The sequence below is a fragment of the Helicoverpa armigera genome, chromosome 19, assembly GCF_030705265.1.
Source record: "Helicoverpa armigera isolate CAAS_96S chromosome 19, ASM3070526v1, whole genome shotgun sequence".
NCBI lineage: Eukaryota > Metazoa > Arthropoda > Insecta > Lepidoptera > Noctuidae > Helicoverpa > Helicoverpa armigera.
This window is the reverse complement of record NC_087138.1, coordinates 995,606-1,022,094: the sequence shown is the minus strand read 5'-3', so window position 1 is coordinate 1,022,094 and position 26,489 is coordinate 995,606. Positions and strand designations below refer to the sequence as shown.

The 26,489-nt window shown below is 34.5% G+C and overlaps 1 protein-coding gene across 2 annotated transcripts in view; it reads left to right on the top strand.

Moving 5' to 3' along the window:
• The window catches only part of LOC110373515 (glutamic acid-rich protein), a 35,666-nt gene extending 10,090 nt beyond the window's left edge, over positions 1 to 25,576 (top strand). Inside the window, exons 2-7 of one of the 2 annotated variants that reach the window (XM_064039590.1) lie at positions 11,190 to 11,257; positions 11,670 to 11,756; positions 17,546 to 17,704; positions 18,197 to 18,361; positions 24,411 to 24,512; positions 24,868 to 25,576. In XM_064039590.1, coding sequence (XP_063895660.1) covers positions 11,190 to 11,257; positions 11,670 to 11,756; positions 17,546 to 17,704; positions 18,197 to 18,361; positions 24,411 to 24,512; positions 24,868 to 25,053 — 767 coding nt within the window. In that variant the 3' untranslated portion in view covers positions 25,054 to 25,576. The remainder of the gene's footprint in view (positions 1 to 11,189; positions 11,258 to 11,669; positions 11,757 to 17,545; positions 17,705 to 18,196; positions 18,362 to 24,410; positions 24,513 to 24,867) is intronic. The other variant, XM_021330811.3, reaches the window with a different exon arrangement.
• The last annotated feature ends 913 nt before the right edge of the window (positions 25,577 to 26,489 follow it).

Genomic DNA, 26,489 nt, shown 5'->3' with positions numbered 1-26,489 from the left:
GGGATAAGCAAATGGAGTCAAAACAAATAAGTAAACCATACAGTAAAACAAAACAAAGTTTTCTTGGTAAAAATATTTTGCTATTATTTCAAATCCATGGTTTTTTCCGTAACTCGTGGTGAACTTCATAGAGGCGGATAAAGTACTTAAAGTATTAAAGAAAATTGTTTATTTAGAAGATTACCGTGGCTTAACAGCCGCACGGATCTATCGATCAAAAGTTAAGCAACGCTTTGTGCTATAGGTTCTTGGATGGGTGACCATTTATGCTTAACGAGCTTTGGAACTTCTTGTTTCGAAACGCACTAAAATTGTGGATTCTGGGTGTCATTTGAACATCTTTGGCAGTCTTTACCAACCGCATCTTACTGCAAAGGTAACTGGGTTGAGGATATAAAAGGCTGACAGTCCGCTGCGTACGGTTAGGCTGGTAGCAAACCCCAATATAGTTGGAAAACCATAAGCAGATGATGAGTTACGTTTTAACCGAGTTCCCAAAACAGAGGTTCTCAGTTCGGTCAGATATTTGTATTTTATATTTCGCGCATAAATCCTTCGTTTACCAATTGAATTGTTTTATTTTTTGTTTTTGAACTTGATACAAGAAACATGATGCTAAATATATCTTCGTAAAATAAAATAAAAAATAAGCTAAATCAATCATCATATTGATTAGTTTAGCACCCACAGTTGTTTTACTTACGCAATTCGTCACGGTATCTGCGCGCGCGCAACCACAATGTTTCCGTTAGGTTGGTGACAAAACCAATTGATTTCGGTACCGCAACCTTAGAGAAATGTAGGAAGGAATTATGATGTTGATTTTACTGAGTAAATTGAGTTAAACCGCAGTTTGTAAGGTGTTCGATCCCGGATACGAACTTTTCAAAATGTTGTTCTACTGATAATATAAATGAGAGTGTTTGTGTAGATGTATGTCAGTATGTTTGTCACTACTGTATGCTGAAACTCGATACTTATTACAGAACCAGCTATTTTTCCGCAGTTTCATCCGCGTCCCAGGGAAACTTCTCCTCTATAAAATATAGCCTGTTACTCAGAAATAGTCTAGGTTTTTGACAGTGAAATCATTTGTTAAATCGTTTCAGTCGTTTCGGAGCCTTTTTTGGAAAAAACAAACAAATAAGATTTTTTTTTACTATGTTGTTATCAGATGTCAATTTTTGTAAGGATTTAAGTGGATAAGTCAGTTTGTAACTCTGTCACGCTCAAACTAATATATTGATTTTGATTAAACTTGACAATAACATACCCCACCCATCTCTCAAGTGAAACCAATTGAAACAGCTAGTTTTTCTATAACTTTTCATTCAAAATAATATTCAATAACTTTTTCCCAATAGTAAGCTACCTATATCATTCTACAAAGATCTTTTTCACCTGTCACCCTTTTCCGAATAATAGCATGTTAGTCCGGTTGCCATGGCAACGTAATGACGGTTTTCAATAAGCCGTAATAATAGGAGATGTTTATAATAATGCCATGTAATGGAGTGTAATAAGTTTGTATGAAAACATAGCTGATTTTATATAGGTAAGTATAACTCTGTAGTTATATTATACGTAATTTTGAAACGTATGAGAGTCGTGGTGGCCTAGTGGGCAAAGAACCAACCTCTCGAGCATGAGGGCGCGGGTTCGATTCCAGGTCAGGCAAGTACCAATGCAACTTTTCTAAGTTTGTATGTACTTTCTAAGTATATCTTAGACACAATGACTGTGTTTCGGATGGCACGTTAAACTGTAGGTCCCGGCTGTCATTGAACATCCTTGACAGTCGTTACGGGTAGTCAGAAGCCAGTAAGTCTGACACCAGTCTAACCAAGGGGTATTGGGTTGCCCGGGTAACTGGGTTGAGGAGGTCAGGCAGGGCAGTCGCTCCTTGTAAAGCACTGGTACTCAGCTACATCCGGTTAGACTGGAAGCCGACCCCAACATAGTTTGGGAAAAAGGCTCGGAGGATGATGAATTTTGAAACGTATGATTTTGAAAAAGGAGAGGATTTCTCAACTACAGTATTTATGTATTTTTTTTTTGTAATTTTTATTGTGCGTAAATATCTCCGTCATTTTAAAATTCGACAAGCTTTGTTTGAAAGCTCTATCAAAAAATATTTTTAGGATTCCGTACCCAAAGGGTAAAACGGGACCCGATTGTTTTCGCTCCTTCGTCCGTCCGTCCGTTTGTCAACAGGCTGTATCTTATGAACCGTGATAGTTAGAGAGTTGAAATTTTCACAGATGATGTATTTCTGTTGCCCCTATAACAACAAATACTGAAAAATAAAATATAATAAATATTTTGGGGGCTTCCATACAACAAACGTGATATTTTTGCTCATTTTCTAAATAATGGTACGGAACCCTTCGTGCGCGATTCCGACTCGCACTTGGCCGGTTTTTATTTTTTTATAATTTCGTTTGCGTAAATATCTCCGTTAATGGCTTGCGTTTAGAAAAAAAGCCCTTTTAATCAATATGTTTTTTTCAAATTCAATACTGACATCAGATCTGATTTTAGATTTTATTGTTTGGAGAAGTCACTTATTCGTAGTTTTTTTTTTCATTTCATATATTTTGAAATCAGGTGCAGGGACCCTGAAGAAAGGTCCTATCATTGTATTTACAATACAATTTTAATCCAAGAAAATAATGAAATCCTATCCATATTGCAAACAAATTCATTGAACCGTTTTGAACTATAATAAAATATCAGTGTTCAGCAAACTATAGCGGACTTTTTGCGATTGAATTATCAATTTTCTTTTCTTACAAGTTTCGATATCTGATATAAAATCTTATTATTTAAATACTTCACACAGGTACATAAATACCTGTGATATTTCGTTTTTTACGAATATTATAAACTACCCGTTTTGACGCGGCTTCACCCGCGTTCCGTGGGAACTGCCTATTACTACATTACTCGCAGATAATGTAGCTTTCTAATGGTGATTTTTTTTATCGGTTCAGTAGTTTTTGAGTTTATCCATTCCAAACAAACAAACAAAGTTTTACTCTTTATATTACTGCTATAGATAAATGCAAAACTAAGTTTTGTTATGCTATTACGCTAAAACTGCTAAAACGATCGAGATGATTAGTTTCATAGATATAGTTGATACCCTGGAGACGGATATACCTAATATGTTTATTTTACCCGGGTGCGGGACGTAGTTCCTTTGGGGCGAGGATTTATAGCAATTACAGAAATATTCCGATCACTCTCAAAATAAAGGCCATTATTTTTAATTATCGTTCCTTCGTTTTCTAGGTTTCATATTTTATTTTATTCTGAATACGTTTATAAAAGATATAAGTATAATTTAGAGCTATCACGTTTCTGGAATGTCGACAATTGGTGTAATAAACAATCCTACGCAATTATGATTGAATATCATCACGATTTCAGTAATTTTATTTCTTTGACATAAAGGCCATTGACCTGAAGCGTAGTTGTTTCAATTGTTATTGTCACATAATGTCTCTTTTGATTTCTTTAAGTCCATGTTTGTAGATGGAAAGATTTTTGTATGTTTGTCGAAATAATGCATTCTTGTGCTTTTGACGCCTAAAACCATAATGATAATACCTATAATAAATTCCATAAAAAACTTTGTTACAAAAAAGGCGTTTATAAAAGCCTGTAAGGCTTTCACACTATCAGACTTTCCTGTGTGCTACTTGACTGTGTCTTGCACGCAAAAAAAAACTGAGCAACCGCGAAGTCCAATGATGTGCGAGCACTGTTTGAGGTTTGTCTAGACCAATTTAAAATCAAATTGAAATAAAAATTGCAATTTTCTCAAACCAAGAAAACAACTAGCATTTTTCGAAAAAAAGTTCCTTCAAGTAGTCAACATTCCAAATGATTTCCGCCACAACAAATATGAGATAGAAAAATCATGTTCAATACGAATCTCGGGGATATTCATTTTACGGACATTAGTGGGGGAAAGGGGGTAAACGGCTCCCTACAATAATGTATCTGATACTGTGAAGCGTGCCGTGAGCTTATTGTGAAAACGCTTCAATGAGTTATGGGTTCTCGCTAGTCCGTCTTGAATGCCTGCTAGATGCCTTTGGCATTTGTTGTTTCTCTCAAATTCTCGTAATGCGCGAAGTTTTTTTACTGGTAAATAATTTTTATACAAGGTGTTGATTTGCATTTGTGGCATACTTCAGGAGGAGGACATAAAATACGTAAATAATCGATTGGAATTACAGTAGACGGGAAATAGCTAATATGCACTGCTTTTTTGTCATTTTAATGTCGTAGTATTTCAGAAGTAACCCAATTTTATGAATGATCGTTGCGTATGCTTTGTGTTTGCGTTTGTTTGAGGGCGCAGCACGGTTTTAAGGCCAGTAACACATACGCTAAGTTTAAAATAAGGATAGATGACATTGAAGGAATTCTGAAAAAAAAAAATTACGTACCAATTTTTTTGTTGATTTGGGTCGAGAATCAGTAGCATAATTACGTCCTTGACTATGGCACGGATGCAAATCAACAGCTTGTATTGATTAAGTCGGTTTAACTGTTGCTTAAATTATAATGGTGTTCAGAAGTACTGTAGGCGACACGGCGGATGTTCTCCCTAAGGATAGGGCTGCCATTTCGAATTTCGCCAAACCCGGACAAATATTTAAAAAAACCCGGACATTTGGCGTAAATAGCATTTTTTCCCCGGACGAGTCCGATTTTTTTTGTTTAACAAAACATTACCATATTACTTAAATTCAATGAGGTCCTTACATGAAGAGTCAGGGCCGTCTCTAGCTCATGTAGTACCTACCTAGTATTGAAAGATTGTGACTTAATGTATTTCGAAGGTCATAATTAAGAAAGCTCGTATAGAAACTAGGAGTTACCTTCTTGATAGGTTAGACAAAAAAAATTTGAAAAACACAAACAAATGTAGCGCAGCGAGCGCGAAAATTTTTGAGTTTTGGGTGACTAGAGCACCTAAAATGTATAATAAAAAAATCCGCAAGGTGAAGAAGCCGCAAGCGAAGCGAGTGCAAAATTTTTTGAATATTGGAATATTAAAGTAGCTAAACGTAAAAAAAATGTGTTAAGAAAAGAAGCCGCGAGCGAAGCGAGCGCGAAAATTTTGGAGTTTTGGGACACTTCGACTTCTGCATTATTAGGCGCCCGGGTAATTCGCATACCCAGGCACCATAGGTTAAGATGGCCCTATGAAAAATGTCCGGGTTTTCCCCGGACACTTCTTGAAACCCCGCCCGGACGGCCCCCGGACGGCCTCCAAACGAGGACAAATCCGGGGAAACCCGGACGGATGGCAGCCCTACCTAAGGATAGCATATTATGCACAAGCATTTGCGCAGTCACAGGTGCACACCCCATTCCTTCACTCTCATAGCCCGATGGGACGGCAATCAGACACGACCGGAGAGAGTTCAGGCACAGGACCAACATTTACGTGCTGTCCGATACATGTCCGGTACTATAGCACCACCAAAGGTTTTTTAAAACTCCCAAAGCAATTTCGGCTCGACCCGGGACTCGAAATCAAGACCCCATGCTCAGAACTGAGGTACTTAACTCCTTGAAAAATCCAGCAGCTCTTTACTAAGAGAAGAATTTGTTATAACAAGAAGAACAATTTGAAGAACAATATTCAAGTACCGTGGCGATCAACCATGGACAATCCCGTTGAAAAACGAAAGTGTTCAGAGAAAGTGTAATAATGATGGTAAAATCAATTGATTTTACAGATTTACGGATTTCGCTGTATACAGGCTGTTTGGTTCTTGTGACGGCTTTGAAAGCGAAAGAAATGATAAGTTCTGCAAGTTGTGTAGAACTTTTGTTTTAACTATTTAATTTTCACAGAAATTCTTGGGAACTATTGATATTTTATTTTTTACTAGCTTCTGTCAAAGGTCTCACTCTGCCGGGAACTACCCATACCGAGATAAAATATAGCCTCTGTCACTCGGTAAAGTGAAAGGAATTTTTCAAATTAATTCAGTCGTTTCAGAGCCCTTAGATTACAAAAATACAGTTTCCTGCTATTCTAAATACTCAACAAATAAAACCAGACTCAACAACGTTTAAAATACGAAAAAAACGAAAACTATTGAATTTACAACAACCTGTATACCTAATAGGCCTTTGACCATGATGGCATGGCGTGGGCTCGTCATGGTGTTATGACGCCACGATCCATGGTATTTGCTTTATTTAAGGCACCATATCGACCTGTCATGGGATTTACTATTACATAATAGTAAAAAAGTGGATAAAATTTATTTGTGGTCTCGAAAACTGACCATGGTCAATATTATACAAAGATGTTTCTTTGTTACTTTTTACTGTTTATGTAATAAATAAACTTAAACTTATTTGCTAAATAAATATACTTACTGAATATACATAGGTATAAATTTTTTAATAATTTTGAATTTTTTATTCATGCCCTTGTATAAGATTCACATGAATATTAGTTATGAGTGAAAAACTCCGGGGGTCCCATACACAATTTAATTATGCCTACACCTTACTAGGTTACTTAATTCGTTATTTAATTAAAACCACAATTTTAAAATATTAACTTCCATGTCACTTTCAAAACAAAAATTTTTCGTTTTAATAAAATTTTGCTTCTTAGATAAAGTCGAGGAAAAAGAAAGTTGATTATAAAACTAAATGCCAGTTTTCACTATTTCAATTTAAGATAAAACTTGGCAATTCTATGAATGCTGGTCTCAACTACATAGTTAACCGTAAAACAGTAGTACAATTCTGTGATGCATTTATTTCACTATATTTTCCGAGGGAACTACCTACCTACTGAATCCAGATAAAATTAACCTATGTGGTATTCGTTTAGAAGCATATTTTCGCCTTCTATTATTATTTCTGTATATGTCTAATTTTAAGTGTGTATGCGTCTTTTCTTTTCTTTCTTTCATTCTGCTACAAAAGGGAAATTGATGTTTCTCACTTAAATCGGTTCTTTGTTTTATCATTAAAGTGTACTATATTTTTTGTGACTTTTTGACGACCCATTGGCAACAATTTGCAATTGTTTGCAAAAATTTGCCACTCTTTACGAATTGAGAATGTCCTTATTTTTGTCAAAGTATAATGGAGTTTTTGTAGTCTTAAATTGCTAACCACATTATTCTTATTTCTTCTAGTAAAACAGATGCTTATAGTATTACCTTTAATTAAGGTGCGATCAATATCTCATCAGTAGCCCAAAGCCTGGATTTGTTCTAGCTTAGACAAATGTTGATGTCCTGAATAACGTAGGTACGGGAAATGAGATAAATTACGTGAGGTATTGGTACAAATAAAACTGGTTCTATAAGGATACATTTCTGGTCATTAATTAAAGCTACTTATTTATTTTAAGTTGAAAGGAACATTATTCAAAACCTTTAAAAAGAAACAGTCCTGTGTCTTTCGACTTAATTTCTTACGAACATACTTCTAAAAAACTGTCCTTTATTAGTGTAGACTTTTACACTTTTCTCAGACTTGGTATTGCTTCATTGCATAGTACATTAAGTATACTAATATTATAAATGTGAAAGTTTGTGAGAATATATGGTTTTATTATTCTTTCACGCAAAAACGGCTGGACCGATTTGGTGTATAGATAGGTGATACCTTGGATAAAAGTATGTGTTACATAGTTTTTATCAAAACAGCACGCGGGCGAAGCGGCGCGCGGAATCTAGTACATAATAATTTCATAGCTCCATATTTTTTTTATGCCATTTTACTTTTCAAACCTGTACAGACTTATTTTACTGTATACCCCTACACTGTGACAGTCGACACTGTCACGCAATTGAATTGCGCCGCCGTGGCCCTGTCCGGGACGACTGTCCGTTGTACGTTTAATTTATTTCTCACGTCATAAAGTTACCCGGATTGAAAAATATCCGGTTATCCGACTTATTCCACGTCTGCGTTGAAAGTTTTGAAGAATTAATGTTTAAAAACCGGTATAAATCGTGGGTTAGGTAAAATTTGTTAAACGGTCAAATGAATAAGGTGGCTCAATCATTCCTTGAAAAACCAATCAAAATGTATATTCATAAAACCCGCACACTGTAGACTAAACAGTCGACCGATGGTTGTTTTTTAAGAAAATTGTGTATGAATCAAAGTTTTTAGCCTGTCTGATACCGGCCAAATACGTGATCGTTGTTATGTGTGTACTAATATTCATTTCCATACTGATTTATGAGGCCGAACAAACTATCGGCCGACTAAAAGATTGTAGTGTGCGGGTTTTAGACTACATATTCACTTATAATACCACAAGAGCTTCAAAATTATCGGGTATTTTCCGATAGGTTCGTTGCAAACAAATGAAGGAGTCAAGTTTTTCAGGTTAAAAAATAACGAGCGCGAAGCGCGAGTGATTTTTCCTGAAAAACTTGACGACTTTATTTGCAGGAACCTGAGGGAAATGCCAGATAATTTTGAAGCTCGTGTCGAGGATTATTTTTCCGTCCCAAATGTCGGCCACAACCTGTCAGTTTGACGTAGCAACGACCAGAGAAAATATTCAAAAAAAATTATCAGTATAATACCATGTAGGTTGTACCACGTGACGTCGAATGGTGCAATTCTATTGGTCGATATTTGGGTCGGAAAAATAATCATAAAAAACCCTTTGAATGTCATATGTGCAACAGGTAATCCCTAAAACACGTGAAACTTCTTAAGAATTTTTCTCGGAGAAATAAATTGAATTATGTACTTACACAGTTGATCTTTAACTCCTTACCGAAACTAAGGCAACATTCTATTTCTTACTTCTGTGTTTGTTCCTCTTTCACACATAAACTACAGAATGTATTTTTATGAAAGTGACAGAAATAAAGCTGATACTTACATCAGAATAAAATATCGGCTACTCTTTAACCATGTGCGAGAAGGAGTTCTAAAAAACTAGTACAAAAGTAAATAGGAACACAGTACTGATTTCACTGTTCAGCGGAGTAACAGTTGAACATCATTTCATAAATCAACAGTCTCTTCAAATCTCACATACAAAACGGCCAAGAAACATTTTTATTGTATCTCTCAACTTCTTTATCAAAAAAACCTGAAGGTTCAATGACGTCACCAAGCCCCACTCAAGTTATATTTCCATACTAGCTTCCGCCCGCGGCTTCGCCCGCGTAGAGTTCGGTTATATCGCTTTTCCAAGAGAATTTTTCAAAAATCCGGGATAAAAACTATCCTATGTTCTTTCTCAAGGTCAACACTATCTCTGTACTAAATTTCATTAAAATCAGTTAAGTGGTTTAGACGTGAAAGCGTGACAGACAGACAGAGTAACTTTCGCATTTATAATATTAGTAGGGATGATTTCGGTACAAGGAATTTGTTAGAAACATTCCTACGCATCTCTTTGCGTGTCCTACGTTAAATATAGTGAACATTCATATATCTGTCACTTTACTTAAGGCTTCTTGAACGTGTGATATTTTTAGATCTGCGTATGAATAGAAGTTGTATTCACATGGTTGCTTTGTGCCTTTATTTTATCATGTATTTTCTTGTCGACGTGGTTCTTTCAAGGACGTTTTTAAAACTCCATGCCTGTGTGTAAAAGGATGTATTTAATATTCATCATCATCCTCCTGCCCTTATCCCAATTTTATTTGGGGTTTGCGCAGCATGTTTTCTCCTTCCATACTGTTCTATCTGTCGTCTGGCAAGTAACATTCTATCTGGCAAGTAACATTCTTTCTATATCAATATCGACTTTCACACAATCCATCCATCGTTTTTTTGGTCTTCCTCTTCCCAATATTGTGCCCATCCTCTCTTCTAATTATTTTGCTGTGCCCGTCAGGGTCCATCTTTGTGACTATAATTATATATTTTCCACCTAATGTACGTTATGGAATTCAATAAACGATATGACAAGATCAAATTAGCAAAAGGTTAGAACCTTTTCACTTGGTATCAGTTACGGAGGAAGGAGTGTCGTACAGACTCACATGCAGTGTTTAATGTGAAGTGACTGCCTATCTGACCTCCTCATTCCATTAACCGGGCACACAATACCCCTTGACAAGGCTGGTTGTTTGACTTTCTGGTTTTCTGGCTTCTGACTACCTGTGTACTGACTGTGAAAATATTTATGTACAAATGATAGCTAGGGAGCAACTTCATGCGGAATTGATCAAATGTTACTTATTTTATACATTAGAGCAACTATAGATACATTTGTAATAAAAAAAGATAAATGACAATGTTTTCTTAGCTTTCTATTTCTATCTGAATGATGAAGATTCGGACAAAATTATTATCATTTTATGCAATTTTACCATAAAAATATAGATGACCTTATAACTAAAAATCCATGCTATTCTTAGCTTGCTTTTCGTTTCTAGATCCCTCAACTAAATTCTTACGTATTTTCCATCCGATAAAGTTTCTATCAAGTCTAGCAATTCATATACATAAAAGATTGATGTCTACTGATTACCTTAGTATGCAGATTTTACTGCTTCTTTGCAAGTAAATCTTTTCCAATGATCTCATATGTCGTGTTTATAGTCAAACAAATTAGTTTTTAGTTGATTAAAACATAGCATTTTGTGAAACTCAATATTAATGTAGCATGTTTTGTTGCTATAGTGGAAGCGGTGTTATGGATGAAAAACTTTCTTATTTTCTAAGTCGTTTAGAAACGTTCGTCTCCTTCAATTGGTCTTTGTTATGGCCATTTTTGATTACCTATTGGGCAAATGGCTAATGTAATCAGACAATTTCAAGATATGAATTTAATGTATATTTAACAATACAGCATTTCAATATTTAATCACATTTTGGACCGTAGTCTTTATTACTACTACGGTTAGTCCTAATGCTGTTATCTCAAGGTTCTCAAGAGTCCTCACTATCGTGAAATATTGGAATTCGACCGCCGTGAATTAAACTGGTTTTTAACTGGTAAAATTAGACTGGTTGTCATCTTTACTAATATTATCTTTGGAACCGCTGTTCGGATTTCCAAAATTCTTTCACTGATAGACAGCTATAATGTTCCTGAGTGCCATAGGTTATATTTTACCCCGGCAAGGACAGTAGTTCCCACGGGACGCGCGTGAAACCGCGGGAAAACGGCTAGTTATTAATTTGTATTTACTATGCGTTCGCAGGCGGCGGCAGGGAACATCATTCAGAGCATGAAGAGGAACACAGCGAAGAAGGAAAGAAAGCCTATGAGGTGAGGATGTAGCTATGCAACAATTATTAATTCTATTTAAAACATAGCATACTATATTCATAAAAAAATCTAAAAGGGAATTTATCCACTTTGGTATTAAAAAAGTAGGCTTCTCTCGTGAATTGGAGGTCAACATAGTAAGAATTGCAACCCAAGGATTTTGTAGTCAGCTGCAAAAAAATGTATACATTTTTGTACAATCAAGACACTCAAGATCCGGTTAGACTGGAACCCAACCCCAACATAGTTGGGATAAGGCTCGGAAGATGATGATGAAGACACTAAATTTTCTAACATAATTTCGTCACAAATACGTATTTTTTTTTCTAAATGTATACATATTTTTGCAGCTTCCAAAAAGGGGATAGGTCTTCCGAAATCATATTCATAATGTTTTTGAATTCGTGCGAAGGTCAGGAGATGGATGCAAAGGAAGAGACCGTACAACCCAAACTGGAAGTTGCTTAAAGCAAAACCCTGGTATTATCTTTATGTGGACGTAAGTCATGTGTTTAATGGTATTGTTCTAACATTGTTAGACCAGCTTGGACCACTTTGTCTTCTACTCCTGACTGTTCCTTTCCTTATTTGTGTGGGATGGAACCAAAAGGTTTGCTGTCATTTTAACAAAGTTTTTTTTTAATCAAAAACCCATATCTTCTTCATTATGTACAGACTACAGAACATAAAATTGTCACGACGCGACGCCCTGAGTTTTTCTTCTGTAGTCACCCATAATATACATTTTCGTTTCTCGTCATTTCATACCCCTGTCAATTCAATTCAATTCCCATTCAGAGGTGTGTGTAAATAATACTTTAATTACCACACTTTCCCAATGCGGTTTCTTTATAACACATTCCTCATTTTATCATTTTTATATACATATACATAGGTGTGTATCTTAAGTCTAAACTCTTGATGAACATTGATACTTTAAAAGTCTACGTACATTATGTACTATATGTGCTGTATTCTTTTTTCATATCCTATTTTTTTATACTAAAATTCTGATTCTAAACAATGGTACAAGCTGGTACCTATCATAGTTTTGATGAAAAATGTATGTCGTTGTTTATGTTTTAACCGGATTAATTGTACCTATACGTTATCAATGTTGTAAATGTATTAATCGATAGACTATGTGTATCTCACGATCAAACAAGACATCTTACTAAGTTGTATTTTTCTAACACTAGAACGTAATTTACGAAGTTTGACCTCCAATAAATCTAAGACTGATTAGCAAATAAGCCTGTGTAACTCTTCTATTTATATTTCGAGTAATTTACAAAAGATGGTTCTAAAAGTATTCTAGTGGTTTGTCATAATGATGGGTGGGACTTTTCATGCTGACAATAACTCTTGATGTTGACTAACGTTACCCATGTTTGTGAAGAGATGGTATGTTAAAATAACTGTTGGTTGGTCATAACTTCCAAATAATCGCTGGATTACGATCTGCAATAGGGAAGAAAGGGCGGAGCTTATAGCCATCATATAACTGGGTATACACGGACACGTCACTCGAATGCTTCCGGAAAGGTGGGCCACTATTGTCGCCCAGTGGACACCTCAGGATGGACACCGCAGGCGGGGTAGGCCCCGAAAGAGATGGCGTGACGATCTGGACACCTACCGCCGTGACAGGTGGAAACGGTCGAAAGATCGGGAAGTGTCGAAGCGAGATGGGGAGGCCTTTGCCCAACAGTGGGACATTATAGGCTAAAAATACTAATATTTGAGTGACTTTCGACCCCCTTTTGCGGCAGTTAAAAATGACGATTACGAAACACAATGACGAATACTTTCGTGACTATTGAGATCTATTGTTATCAAACAGAGCAAACCAAATTGTTATAAGTACAACACCTATTGTCCTATTGGTCATATTATGATTCATTTCTTAAAATTGTTTTCAAAACATAACTAGCTCTTACTAAGCCTGAGCACTTTGCAGACCATTTAGTCGGACCTTGGTAGGAAAATAATATATATTTTTTTGAAAATCGTGAATTCGAAGTTCTGAGTCGGTCTGAGACTGAAAAAATACCTTGGGCTCGATTCTCCTAATTTTACTTAAGCAACATATGATGCACATTCGACTAATTCTGATTGATGATTTCTGTCATTTAATAATGAATCATTTTGTCTGCAAATGATTTACGATTGCAATATGATTGTAGAGAAAACTGCCGCATGCCGTATAGACCAAAATCACCAAAATAATGGACCAATCGCAAACCAATCGAATGTCGTTGGCATACGATTGGTCTTATATTAGTAGCAGAATTCCCGATACGGTTAAAACTGCTATTGCGATCATATTGCGATTCAATTTCTATTCGATTTTGACATTATTAACTTAGGCGAATCGGGCCCCTGATCGTTGTTACGTGTGGACTTCCATTCATCTTCATACTCATTTATGAGGCCAAATCAACTATCAGCCGACTAAATGTTTGTTTGATAATTATGTTTTTTTATATTTTATTTTATAATTATGTTTTATTTTTCTTATTTTAGCTCTCTGTTAGACCTTTGGGTAATATGTGATAGCTCTGAAAATGTCATGAAATCATGACCTTGAAACCTATGACCATATCTCTAAGTCAAACACACTTTGGACATAGAAATAAATGGAAAATAGATTTTATAGGTAATAGAAATGAAAAGAAAATACTTCTGAGTCGTATCTGTTTTGGGCGAGTCGTCAGTCAGGTAGAGGGTGGGTCAATTTCAAAGTCAAAACTTTTTATTTCCAATGGACTTATGACGTAGGTGTATTCTTAAAGGGTTCTACAAAGTTGGTTTCATGGAACCGAATCAGGTACAAACTGCCAATAATAGGCTTCTGAGATCAAGCAGCCATTTCGTACAAAATAAAATATACTATTCAACTGACTACTTAAACTACTTTACTAAATAAAAATACTATATACTATATTAAAAAATATACATATACAATACTATACATACTAATACAGTACATACGATACTAAAAATCAAATACTGTATACAAAACATAAAAAATATATAAAAGAACATTGACAAGGCGTCGAAGTATTACGTTTGTAAATATAGTGTACAGATTCAAGTTTGTAATTACTGAAAATAAACATATTTTAACACTGACTACTGTTTATGAAAGCCTATTGCAATTTATAAAGACAAGTTTTATTAAACGTCCGGAATTCGTTTAAAAATATATCAATCTTGGAACACTTAATTATGTGTTTATTGAAAATACTTCCTCAATGTTTTATTGCAATAAGGAAGATCATAATATTATTATGAGAATTTATTTCGAAAGTAATGGAAAGGCCAAAAAAATTGATATTAATAAAACAGTATTTTTAATACTTATATGGTAGTAACTTCAGGGTCATTTGCATCCAGGAAGAATAATTAATTTATATGTTAGGTTTCAAACCCTTTAGGTATAAGTTAGGCTTCAAACCCTTTACAGCTGAGATTATAATGCAAAATCTAATAAAAATACACAGAAAAAGAAAAATATTTTTAAGATCTCGACTGTAGGTACAATTCGATTTTTACTTTTTTTTCAATTCAATAAAAAATAAATTTTAAAAAACTACCAGATCCACAAACCCACTAAAAAAATTACTGCCAAATACAGGTACCTACATAAAACAAAAACATACATACATAGGAACAATTCAACAAGACATTGGTCCCATAACAAAATGTTCTGATCGTCACATGATTCGGTTGCAGTATAAATACGGAGCACTTGACAAAACAAAACGAGATGTTGATACGACTAAATAGTTGTTAGATAGTTATTCCCAAAACATAAAAAGTAATGAAATAGTATTTACTAGAAGTAGTAGAAGTACAATAGGTGTTTTCCCATGGTTTCAGCGTCCTTCCGGGAAAATTTCCACCCGTACGCGACTAAAATACACGGTACCTAATAGTGAGCGAAACGAAAACGCCGAAGATTTTTTCAAATTGGTTTGGTGGTTTCGTGACAAAACACAAAACAATAAAAATGTGACGCCCAAGAAAATGTGACGCTGTTTCACTGATAATGTAATAACTCATATTTTGTAAGTTTTTAAGAGTTTTAACTATTAGATGAGACTAAAAAACTTAGGTTGTTCATTAGATCTCACATTTAATCTTCTTTCATCACAACATAAAAAAAGCATGGAAAAATAACAAAATAGATTTTTTTTGCGATGTTCTAAAGATACTTATTACAAAAAAAAAACTACTTAAAATATTCAGCAATCAAAATACATTACCTATTAATAGCAGTGATATTTGCATACTCGACCCTTTGAACAAGAATGGGGTTCCATTATTACCTACCTACTCTCTAAATGAATTCGTTATCAAGATTTGATTGAAACTGTCAATTAATGAGAAAATTGCAAAGATTGGATCTTTTAGCAAGTAAGCAGTGTAATAGGTATATAATAGGTAATATTTTAAAGATATTGTTAAATGAAGACATTGTGCAATGGTCACAATGGTCACCATACTAGACTGTAGACCACGAGTAAAAAGTGTCCCAACATGCCTATATTTATTAATACAATATTATCTAGAAATCGTCGTCCGTTTTACACTTTGAATACTAAGATTATTTTCAAAAAACCTAATATTCGCCTTTAAAAAAAACCCTTCCGCACGATCGAGTTTTTTGTACCAGAAATAAAAAGGTAAGAAAAGGTTAGGTCAAGCCTATGTTATTCTTATCATAACTTTATTATCTTCGTGTTAGAAAGGGTAAGACTGTTTGTTCAGGCAACCAATTTAATACTTTTGTCATGTGACGTCATGACATCAAACTTTTACGTAGAAATTTTTATTTGTTGCATAATTTAGTTTTAGTTACGTTTTTGGTAATTATTTTTTTGTGTTGATTGTACCACTAAAGTATTCTGTTTTAGTATGATCACGCCTTCAAAAAAAATTAAAATGCATAGTAATTTGCTAATTTTGTATTTTTAATCAATATGTCATATTATGTACCTAAGTAAGTATTACACATGTAGATCTTCGTAAGTTACAAAAATGTTTTAAACACAAAACATGTTTTTTTTCTAAATGTGCCACTAACTGTGATTAAATATTCGTATTGTCGTAACAATATGTATATCCATACAGCTATTGTTTTTAATATTAATTACCATAAATAACTTATGATTCCGAGTTTTGTAAGCTAACGCGCTCGATACGTAATTATAACTCTATTGAAATAAAGAGTCGTATGCTACATCACATGATTTAGATATTACATGCTCATTCATTTTGCCGGATAATAATGTTTATTATTCGCAAGTGAGCGCGTTTGTAATACGACCAAGTACCGATGGCAGTCTTTATTAAATAAACAATTCTAAGATTAGTGCTATGTGATTAAGTTGTATAATATTACGTATCGAGAAAGTTAACTTGCAAAACTTGCACTAGGCACTCTGTCCCGATATTTTTTGCTGTATTGTACTGCCAAAAAAAATCATTAGAGGTCCTAATTCTGGATTTACGCCCCATGGAAATTACGAACGATATATTGCCATACAATACATTATGCGTGGGATACTATCTTAGAGCATGTAACAAAGTGGATCCGCCTTAACCATAAACTTCTCGCACACATGTACTGGTGCCGATCCTTTGCTAAAGGGGAGGGTATGGCAACGGCCTCTCCAGTTTGTTTAATGCTCTAAGCATAATGTCATGATTAATGTTTTTAATATTCTATACCATTTTTGATCTGGACTGACCAAAATGTCTATTGAAAAATCAATCCAAGAGTGTTTTCAGGCGTATATTAATCGGTGTGAATTTCCAAAGGCAAAATTCAAGTAACTTTTTTAAGAGCAATGCAGTAGCATTGTTATGTTATATTGTAAAAAAAAAACAATACAGTAAAATATATTGGAACATTACAGGCGGCATCATTAATATGTATCCACTTAAAAACATAGGCACCTTTTCATTCGCTTAAAAAATCTATTTTAGCAGTTGAAGTATTATCCCTTTCTGCAATGTCAACAACACTTGAAAGGGGAGACAAAACAGTCATTGCTTACAGCCTTATAAGTTAAACAACCTCATTATTTAAAACTAGTAAAAAAGTACACAAAAAAAGAATAATCATGGTTAAGATTGACGCTCAATCTTTCTCCGTGTGAGAGGAAGCCTGTGCCCAGCAGTGGAACGATAAAAAAGGCTGTCACATAAAATTAGGACTCCTAAAAAAACCCAGAAGACATGAAACTCCAAATTCTATAATATCTCGTAAAATTGCAGGGCGTACACAAGGAGACCAAGTCATCGAAAGGTTACCACGATCGGGAGAACCATTTGGGCAAATATGACGACCATGGAGGACTTAATGAACATCATGAAGAGGAATCGGGCCACTACGGGGATCACCACCATGAGGAACATGGCAAGAAACACGCGAAGGTATGAGATTCTAGTTTAGGGATACAAAACGGTCCATTCAGGAGGTGTAATCTCAGTATCTAAAGGGATACGAATAATAAAAAGATACCAGTTGGAGGTGTAAATAAAGAGGTATGTTTATTCGCTCATTGGTAAGTAGCCACGGAAGTGAGAAATTAGGAGGTGCTCGTGGCTAAACAGACAGTGTTGGTTACATAATAATCCATCTTTGATTTAATCCGGCTCTACCATAGTAGACAATTGATTAAGCCTATCTAATGTCGAGTAGCCAACATCATTTAAAAAGATTTTAAACTAAAATATGTTTATGGGTCTGAAAGTACAATGTAAAATGAACTGAAAGTCTTATGTCTGTTACAAAGCTGATTCATTCACTGTGTATAATTCCACATAAATCCAGAAAGAGAACCTGTTCAATAGACATCAGACAATAGAAATTATGGACTTGATTTTTTTCATTATTATTTATCGCTTACCTACTTTCACTCATAGTACGAGGAGTCGGGAAAACATTCGAAAGGGCACTCGACAAAAGGCAGTCACGACATTCACAAGAAGGAGGAATACGAGAAAAAGGTGGAGTTTTTCGAGGAAGAAGGAGACTCCGCCGAAGAGGAGAAACATGGTGGCTTTAATGAGGAACACGGACATTCGAAGGTAAGTCACTTTTGGAACTTTCTAAATTGTTTTGTTTCCTTCAGAGGGCTTCAGAAGGAACGTCGAGAGTTTTAAAGATTTAACATGAATACGAGGCGTTATAGTCCTGTTTTGCTGCAGTGGATGGTTGGAGAGAGAGAAGTAGATTAAAGAAGCGATGATTGGATGATGATGGGGTGAATGAAAGTTTGATGTCTAATGTAGAAGAATGTGAACAAGAAGATCTTGTAATGTTGGATGTAGTCCTATTTGAAAATACTATCCAAGAACTGAGCGACGATGATGGCGTAGGTCGATTCGCGCGCACGTTGGACAGACTGCTAGGACAATGCACCGCATCGCATTCAATTCTCATCGTATCCCTTTGTAATTGCAGTCGAATTGATTTACCTAGGCATAAAATTATTGTATTATAAGTATTATTTTGTTGGTAATAATCACCAGTTATCAAAGTCAAATGTTTAATTTCAAACAGGCCTTAGCAGCCTCCTATGAAACCTCAGACTAGTTGCACGGTTCCAAAAAGTTGGTCTCATGGAGAAGAGCCGGCAAGAAACTCCATGTTATAATATTCGGAGCAAGGTGTAGCACAGAATGATTGATTTTAAAAACAACACAGTTTTCCGTAGAAATGTGTCGGTCACTTGAACAAGTTAGAGTTAACTTAAAGGAAATCAATCTAAGTTTTTCAATATCATGTCATAGGAAACTTGTTGAGGAAACTGGGTGTACACATGCCATGCAATCTTATAGGAAATAGAGGCCTTTGACCTATAGAGCTGGTATTAAAAGGTCGATCGGTTATGAGGTTAAGCAATTCCTGGCGCGGTCGGACTCTGGATGGATGACCATCGATGTCATAACAAGTTCGTATTCTAGAAGGCAGATTGAAAGGGGTCCTTGATGTCATGTAAACATCTTTGGCAGTCACTTTGAGCAGTCAGAGGACAAGACTGACAACCACTCCAATGAGTGGGTGTCGAATTGCCCGGGTAACTGAAATGATAAGCCTAGCCTCACTGAACAGAATATCTAATACTATAATATTTTAGAAATCTATCCTAGAAGCCCTAACATAGTTGGAAAAAGGCTTGGCAGATGATGTCCTGAGTCCTGAGATAAGGGCGTTCAAATAAACTAACTATTAACTTAGATTAGCAAATTATTTTTGCTCTTAGAATTCGAATCATATAAAAAATGTATGTGATTATTTTACCTTGACAATAACACATATCGGGTGTGTCGTTCATAATCACATTAAATGAAATGCGTTAACATACTGGTTGATATATGTCGATTAACACAAAGAAAAAAGAAAAATACGTAAAAATAAAAAAAAAACATTTTTCAAACAAAGTAAATAGAATAAAAATGTGCGAAAATTAGAACAGCATATAGAAGGCAGTCATTACAAACAGCTGAAATTCTCCCTTGAAAACTGACAGCTGTCAACTGATCAAAACATTCGATACTCCTAACTTTATCTCTGCTTTACACATGATGTTGTAAATTATGAAAACGAAAAATGAGTCCTGTGGCTAAACCACTGAATGGATTATGTTATTTTTTTTACAATTCGCTATAGAATATCATGAAGTACATGTGATAGAATTTAATGTTATTATGAACGACACACCCGATATACATACATATGTACATACATCTACATTTATTAACGCTCATATTAAACGCAAGTACCTACTAAGACGTTGTCACCAACGCCATCAAATGACAATTATAAATCCTTAATTACCTCTAATAATTTATTAAGTGTAAAATGAGGTTTCCTTGTGAACTTGCAAATTAGGGTTGGCTAATAGTTTCGTGATCTCAAGGCTTCGTTTGGCAACCGATTTATTTTAATAAGCAAGCTTTTGTATTGTATGTAGTAAGTATTTAATTAGTGTATTTGTAGCTTGAAGTTAAATGGATTTAAGGGGTAAATATGATTGGTATTGATTTAGTAGAGGTTATGAACTATTTCATAAAAAATAAATAGTTAAGTTATGTTAAGTAAAATTATTTGCCAGAAAGTATATTTTCTAAATAAGTCAGCAAGTCTGACACCAGTCTTACCAAGGGCTATTGGGTTACCCGGGTGACTGGGTTGAGGGGGTCAGATAGGGCAGTCGCTCCTTGTAAAGCACTGGTACTCAGGTGAATCCGGTTAGACTGGAAGCCGACCCCAACATAGTTGGGAAAAAGGCTCGAAGGATGATGATGATGTTTCATAAGTAGTGAAAAGAATTATATTTATGTAAAGACTGGAAAAAGGACGATTATGGACTTGAAAATTAGTAACACAAAGTAATAATACTTTTCACAATTCTTTATAAGCCTTTAAAACATTTTTTCCACGCTTAACTTTTAAATAAGGGCTTCGGCTAACTAAAAGGCGACTTCTTTTTTTTCAATGAATTTCATTTCTAAAATTAATACTTGTCAGTAGTTAAAATGTAGATATCAATAGTTAATAGTAGTGAAAATAGTTAAATGGCAACATTACGTTAACTTTAGTCTATTTCGAACGTCTAAAAATTAGTTATTTATATATTAGATCACGTATTTACTAAGCCATTACAGATATAACTTAACCTGATTCGACATAATATCAATAATCGATTAAAAATATATTTCGTTACATACTACACAGTAAGTGGCCCTTGTGAACTCAGTGTACAGTTAAATATATTGATGTCATCCGCCACCGTATTGCAAGCTATAGCATATTTAAATAAATTGACTATATAAAATAATAAAAAATGGTTAAACGAGGCCAGAAGAGTTAGTAGGTCCCTATAAAAAAGTAATTTAGGTATTTCTCAACTTTTACCAAAAAACAACAGAACATTATTTCGACAACATTATATTGAAAGGATGATTAAAGTTTTAATTTCATCATTAACAAATAATTCGTGCTTCTTCCTATTTTTAGTTAATACCAGTGCATTGACCTGTAAATGCAATGTTTGGCAATTTTCAGACCAAATTGCTTCTAGGTGAATCGTGCTAACATTTCAAAAGTCTAGGTTTCAAAAGTGTCTAGAACTCAGTCTAGATCGTGGTACATGCAACTTTTTTCGAGCTTTTTTTTTCAGTTTTTCGTGACAGTTGAAGGTCGTTGAGTTTTTAAGTCGGCCTAAATGTCCAAGGTTCAATGTTCCGGTCAGGAAAAGTGACAGTTAGTGACCGTTAATTTATTCTTTAGTTTATTAACTGTCGCAATATTTGACCTTTGATAAATAATTTGAATAGATGTTGCGGAAAATTTATAGTCACGTTTCATTATAGTAAAATATTTTCTATAGTTTGAAATTCAAGGTTTAAGTTTGTGTAATCTATAGGTAATTTGTTTATTTACAAATGGTTGTTTGATTTGGGATTAATTTATTTTTAAGTGATTTCTGTAAACATACTTTTCTGTTGAAAGTAACTTAATAGAGGACTTAACTATGTTGACATGGAAATAAATTACACACAATTTAGAAAAATTAAGTAGGTAAAATGTTTGTTAGTGTAATTTTTTATTACTGGCTTCTAACCTGAGTCGTCAATTGGTACGTTGATATTAGATATTAACTAATTTAGCGTATTTATCATGCCACTAAATTTCATGGGTTCTGTCAAGTGTCTCTTTCTGTTACTTATTTTACAAATATTATCTCATTTTTAATTAAATCTAGATTCCTTAATAACCAAAGATTAGCTCAAAACCCTTCATAAAAGAAGAAACATTAACACAAAGTAAACATAATGCTAACTTAATTAACAAACATAAACAGTAATTATGAACCAGTTTTAATTACTAACAGTCGTAAAGTTAACTGCATGCAAGCTTAGGTTAAGCAAGGGAAGTTACTAACTTTAATCTTACTTGCGTTAACTTTCATTTTACCTTCTAGTTATGGTTGTAGGAATAAAGGAAGAGTCTTTATATGAAATGTGGGCAGCCATCTTGGTTTTATTTTTTTCTGTTTTTTATTTTAATATATAGCAGCCGTTACACTTGTATGTTTTGCTCTCGAAAACTCGGGGTTCGATTCCAGGTCAGGCGAGTACCAATGCAACTTTTCTAAGTTTGTATGTATTTTCTAAGTACATCTTAGACACCATTGATTGTGTTTCGGATGGCACGTCAAACTGTGGATCCCGGCTGTCACTGAACATCCTTGGCAGTCGTTACGGGTAGTCAGAAGCCAGTAAGTCTGACACCAGTCTAGCCAAGGGGTATTGGGTTGCCCGGATTACTGGGTTGAGGGGGTCAGATAGGACAGTCGCTCCTTGTAAAGCACTGGTACCTACTCAGCTACATCCGGTTGGACTGGAAGCCGACCCCAACACAGTTGGGAAAAAGGCTCGGAGGAGGAGGTTTTGCTCTCGAAGGAAAGTTACGATTTTACAAATTGAAAACCCCTTGTAAGCCGCTTACAGTATTTTTGTAGAACTTCTTAACACTTACGAAAGTTAGGAAGGTGGTTGCTTAATTTTTACGGAAGAAACTTACAGGTGTTAAGTCGGGGTAGAATCCAGATTGAAGAATTCTTTGTAAATATTCTGAAGAAGTTATTGAAGAATATCTTAGATGGAAGATCAACGATTTAAAAAACAATTGATGGATTGTGTGACAGTCGGTATGGCTAGGAAGAATGTTACTTGTGAGATGATGTCAGATATAGAAATATGTAAGAATACGCTGTGCAGACTTCAAATGAAATAGGAAGTAGGGCAGAAGGATCATGATGTCAGTGCATAAGTATGTCTGATACCAAAATTACAAGAAAATATTTTGTAGGAAGAGCGAATTCCTTCATCGGATGAATACTAACAAAAATCGGTCCAGTTATTTCAGAAAGTCTTTGGCATGAATACTTATTAGATCACAAATTATAATTATAAACTTACCTTAACCTAATGGCATGCGCTCTGTGTGTCTGAAAACTTTCCACTTTACACACACAGGCATATTGTTTGTGTGCACCTTTCCCGGCTTTCTACAAGCGAGAATCTATATTCAATGATGACACATTTTAGCTGTTTCAACTATGGCAAAGAAACACTTTTAAATCTCTGAAGAAACATATGAATTATATAATATAGTATATATCGGGACACCTTCCACACCTAGAATGAAGAATGATGAAGTTAAACTTCATCTCAAACGCGGAAACCACAAGAAACTAGTAACATACGTTTTAATTCACATTCTCACTTTCCTGAACTACGTTCAAAGTTGTTGAGAACACACATATCCGAGAAATTCCAGGATTTCTATAATAAGTTGAAGACGGATCTCAAACAGCTCCGAGTTGTACAACTTTGTACGAGTTGTAACTAGTCTCAGGTTAATAGGAATGTCATAACAATGTACTTGTGTTTAAGTCTTATTTTTATCTTGGAAGTTAAATTGCTCAACGCTTTGGTGAAGATGTAAATAAGACACAGACACATGAAATTCAGTTTTCGTTTCATCCATTCGTTTCATCGTTTTCATCCAAAAGATGTTAGCAAGATTCAAAACCAAAGCCTGCCGTGGTTGTGGGATTGTTTGAAAGAGTTATCGCAGCCCTGGTACATAATAGGACCTACTTAGGTGTTTTTAGTCTATCACTTCCTCACGCTGCACCCATGGTGGGAAGTGTCATTCGATGATTTCCCACCCTGCCAAAAAAGTCACGATTGAGAAATCGTCAAATGATTAAATTAACTTTTGTACTGAAAGTGGTGTAAAGACCAGTAACAAACAATTTATTAGTCCTTCTTCTTCAACAATTAACATATCAATATTTTTTTTCTGTAAGTATAAGTTAAACAAACGATGGACAGATTTCATGAAAGACGATATGGATGAGAAGTTTCTTGTGAGAAGACGACAGAAAGAAAGATATTTAAGAAGACATGCTTTGCCTGTCAAATAAAATTAGTATAAGGGCAGGAGGATGATGATGAATTAATGGAGCCTTCTTTGTAGTTTTTGAACCAACTTCGAAAAAAAGGAGGTTCTCAAATTGTCTGCGTTTATATTTTTTAATATTTATTTTTATTCCCTTAGGGCGGACATTTTAAGAACGGGAATTACCAGACTGGTCACCAGGAGCATGCCAAGGGTGACTCCGGCCACTTCGCCAAAGGAGGCCACTTGCTCGTGTCTAAGGTAATATGACTCTTATATCTAGCTGCAGAAGGTTGATTATTGGTTTGATTTTTTATGAAAATCGTATAAGATGAACGAACTGATACGGTGTTCATTGGTAAAGTTTTAGGAAATTGGAAATTTAAAAATAGCACAGTTCAGAAAGGGAGGAACTTTTTTAAACCGTTTTATGGTAAAATGTTATGGTATTTATAGAGTGTTAAGCTATCATTATGTTTTTTTACCAATACCATTTTGAGCTACACCCAAAGCAAGTTATTATTCCGCGCCGATGAATTACAGGTGAAATCTAATACCAACACCTTCAAACATATGTAACCACTGCTAATTTAAAAAATATATTAAATCCTTCCAGGGACATAAAGCCGCTGTTGGACACGATGGCCACTCGAAGCACGGAGCATCGCATAAAAAGAAAGAAGGGGCGGATGCAGGGAAGAAGTGGATCTATCATCACGGCCATCCCCCAAAGACTGCCAATCTGGTCCTAATAGACCGCAGAGCAGACCAGTATTACCACGGACCCCAATACTATGGATAGATCGTTTTATATCTGCGGATTGCAATCTATATGGTGATTCGCTTGCAAGATTTTGATAGTCCGTATGGGGGGGCAATTCAACAGATAGTTTTTTGAATTCTGTCTTTAAAATGAGGTTTGTAACTGCAATAGGTTTTAGGTTGGCTATGCACTGACAGTTTGAAGTGCTACATCTACTGCATAGAAAAAAACTGTTTTCTACGTAACTGTATCCGCTTGAGTTGCATTCTTCGATCCAAAAGTCTTTAAATAGGTACTCGTGTATGGCCGTCCTTAAAACTAAAGTTAAAATCAAAAAGTAAAACTGAAAACAGTTGAGAAAAACCAGTTTGAAAATAATTTTAATATTTTCAATTGCTCAAAAATGTTTTGAAATGCTTGAAAAATAGAGTCGCGTGCAATCAATTAGTATCGTTTTGAAAATGTGTATTTATTTAGGTACATTGCTGCATAAGGGAGTAAGCTGTGTTTTATTTTTTCATATATACATATAAGATTTTTTATGTAATATTTTTGCAACTATTTATTCACCTATTCATTTCTGAAAATTATTCAGTATGAAAATATCCTAATCTACCTTATATTCAAATCAGTTAACTCATTTTCATAAACTATAAAAAATTGTAAGCAAACTTATAGCCTATGCAGCAGCTTAGGCGATTTTTCTAGTTTGTTCTTTATTAGTTTCCAAAGAATTAAACTTCCGAAAATTATGGGGTAGTTTTCAGGGAAGTTCGTTCCACATTTTGGATCTTCTCACAATAATTATGCTTTTTTAATCAGTAACAACTAAAATTAAGTACTTACCGAACAAATAAAGACATGCATTTTAATAATTATATTCGGAAAAATACGGGTTCCTGTTATTTTTTTTCTGCACGATCAACAACTTGTTTATTTCAGAAAATGCATATAGGTAGATAAACCATTTTTTTTAGTTCTTCTAACAATTGAAAAAAATATCATTCCGCAATAGTCCAGTCCAGCTATTTATATATTGATAAAAAATAAAAATACCTATTGCACTCCAGTCTTTGTTACAAATACGAAATTGAGGTAAAATATTCAGATTTTAGCTTTTTTATTTTTATACTTCTTAGATAATATTTATATGGAAGCTAATACAAAAGGCTTATGCTGCTATTCTTTTAAGAATTTACTGCACGCAATACATACGCCAATTTTTATTATAATTTCATTATTTATAAATATTTTCTATTTTATTTTATAATAATGTTTGTATAATTAATAAGACTTAATGAATTATTGTTTCAATAAAAGTAATGCTTTTATGTCATGATAACATCGAATATTTTTTTGTTTAAAAAAATGTGACAAATGTAAAATTAGTTACCATTTAATTTTTAGTACCTATCATAGTCGTACAAGTATAAAATATTAATTATGTGCTGAAGTTTTTTACAATGTCTTTTTTT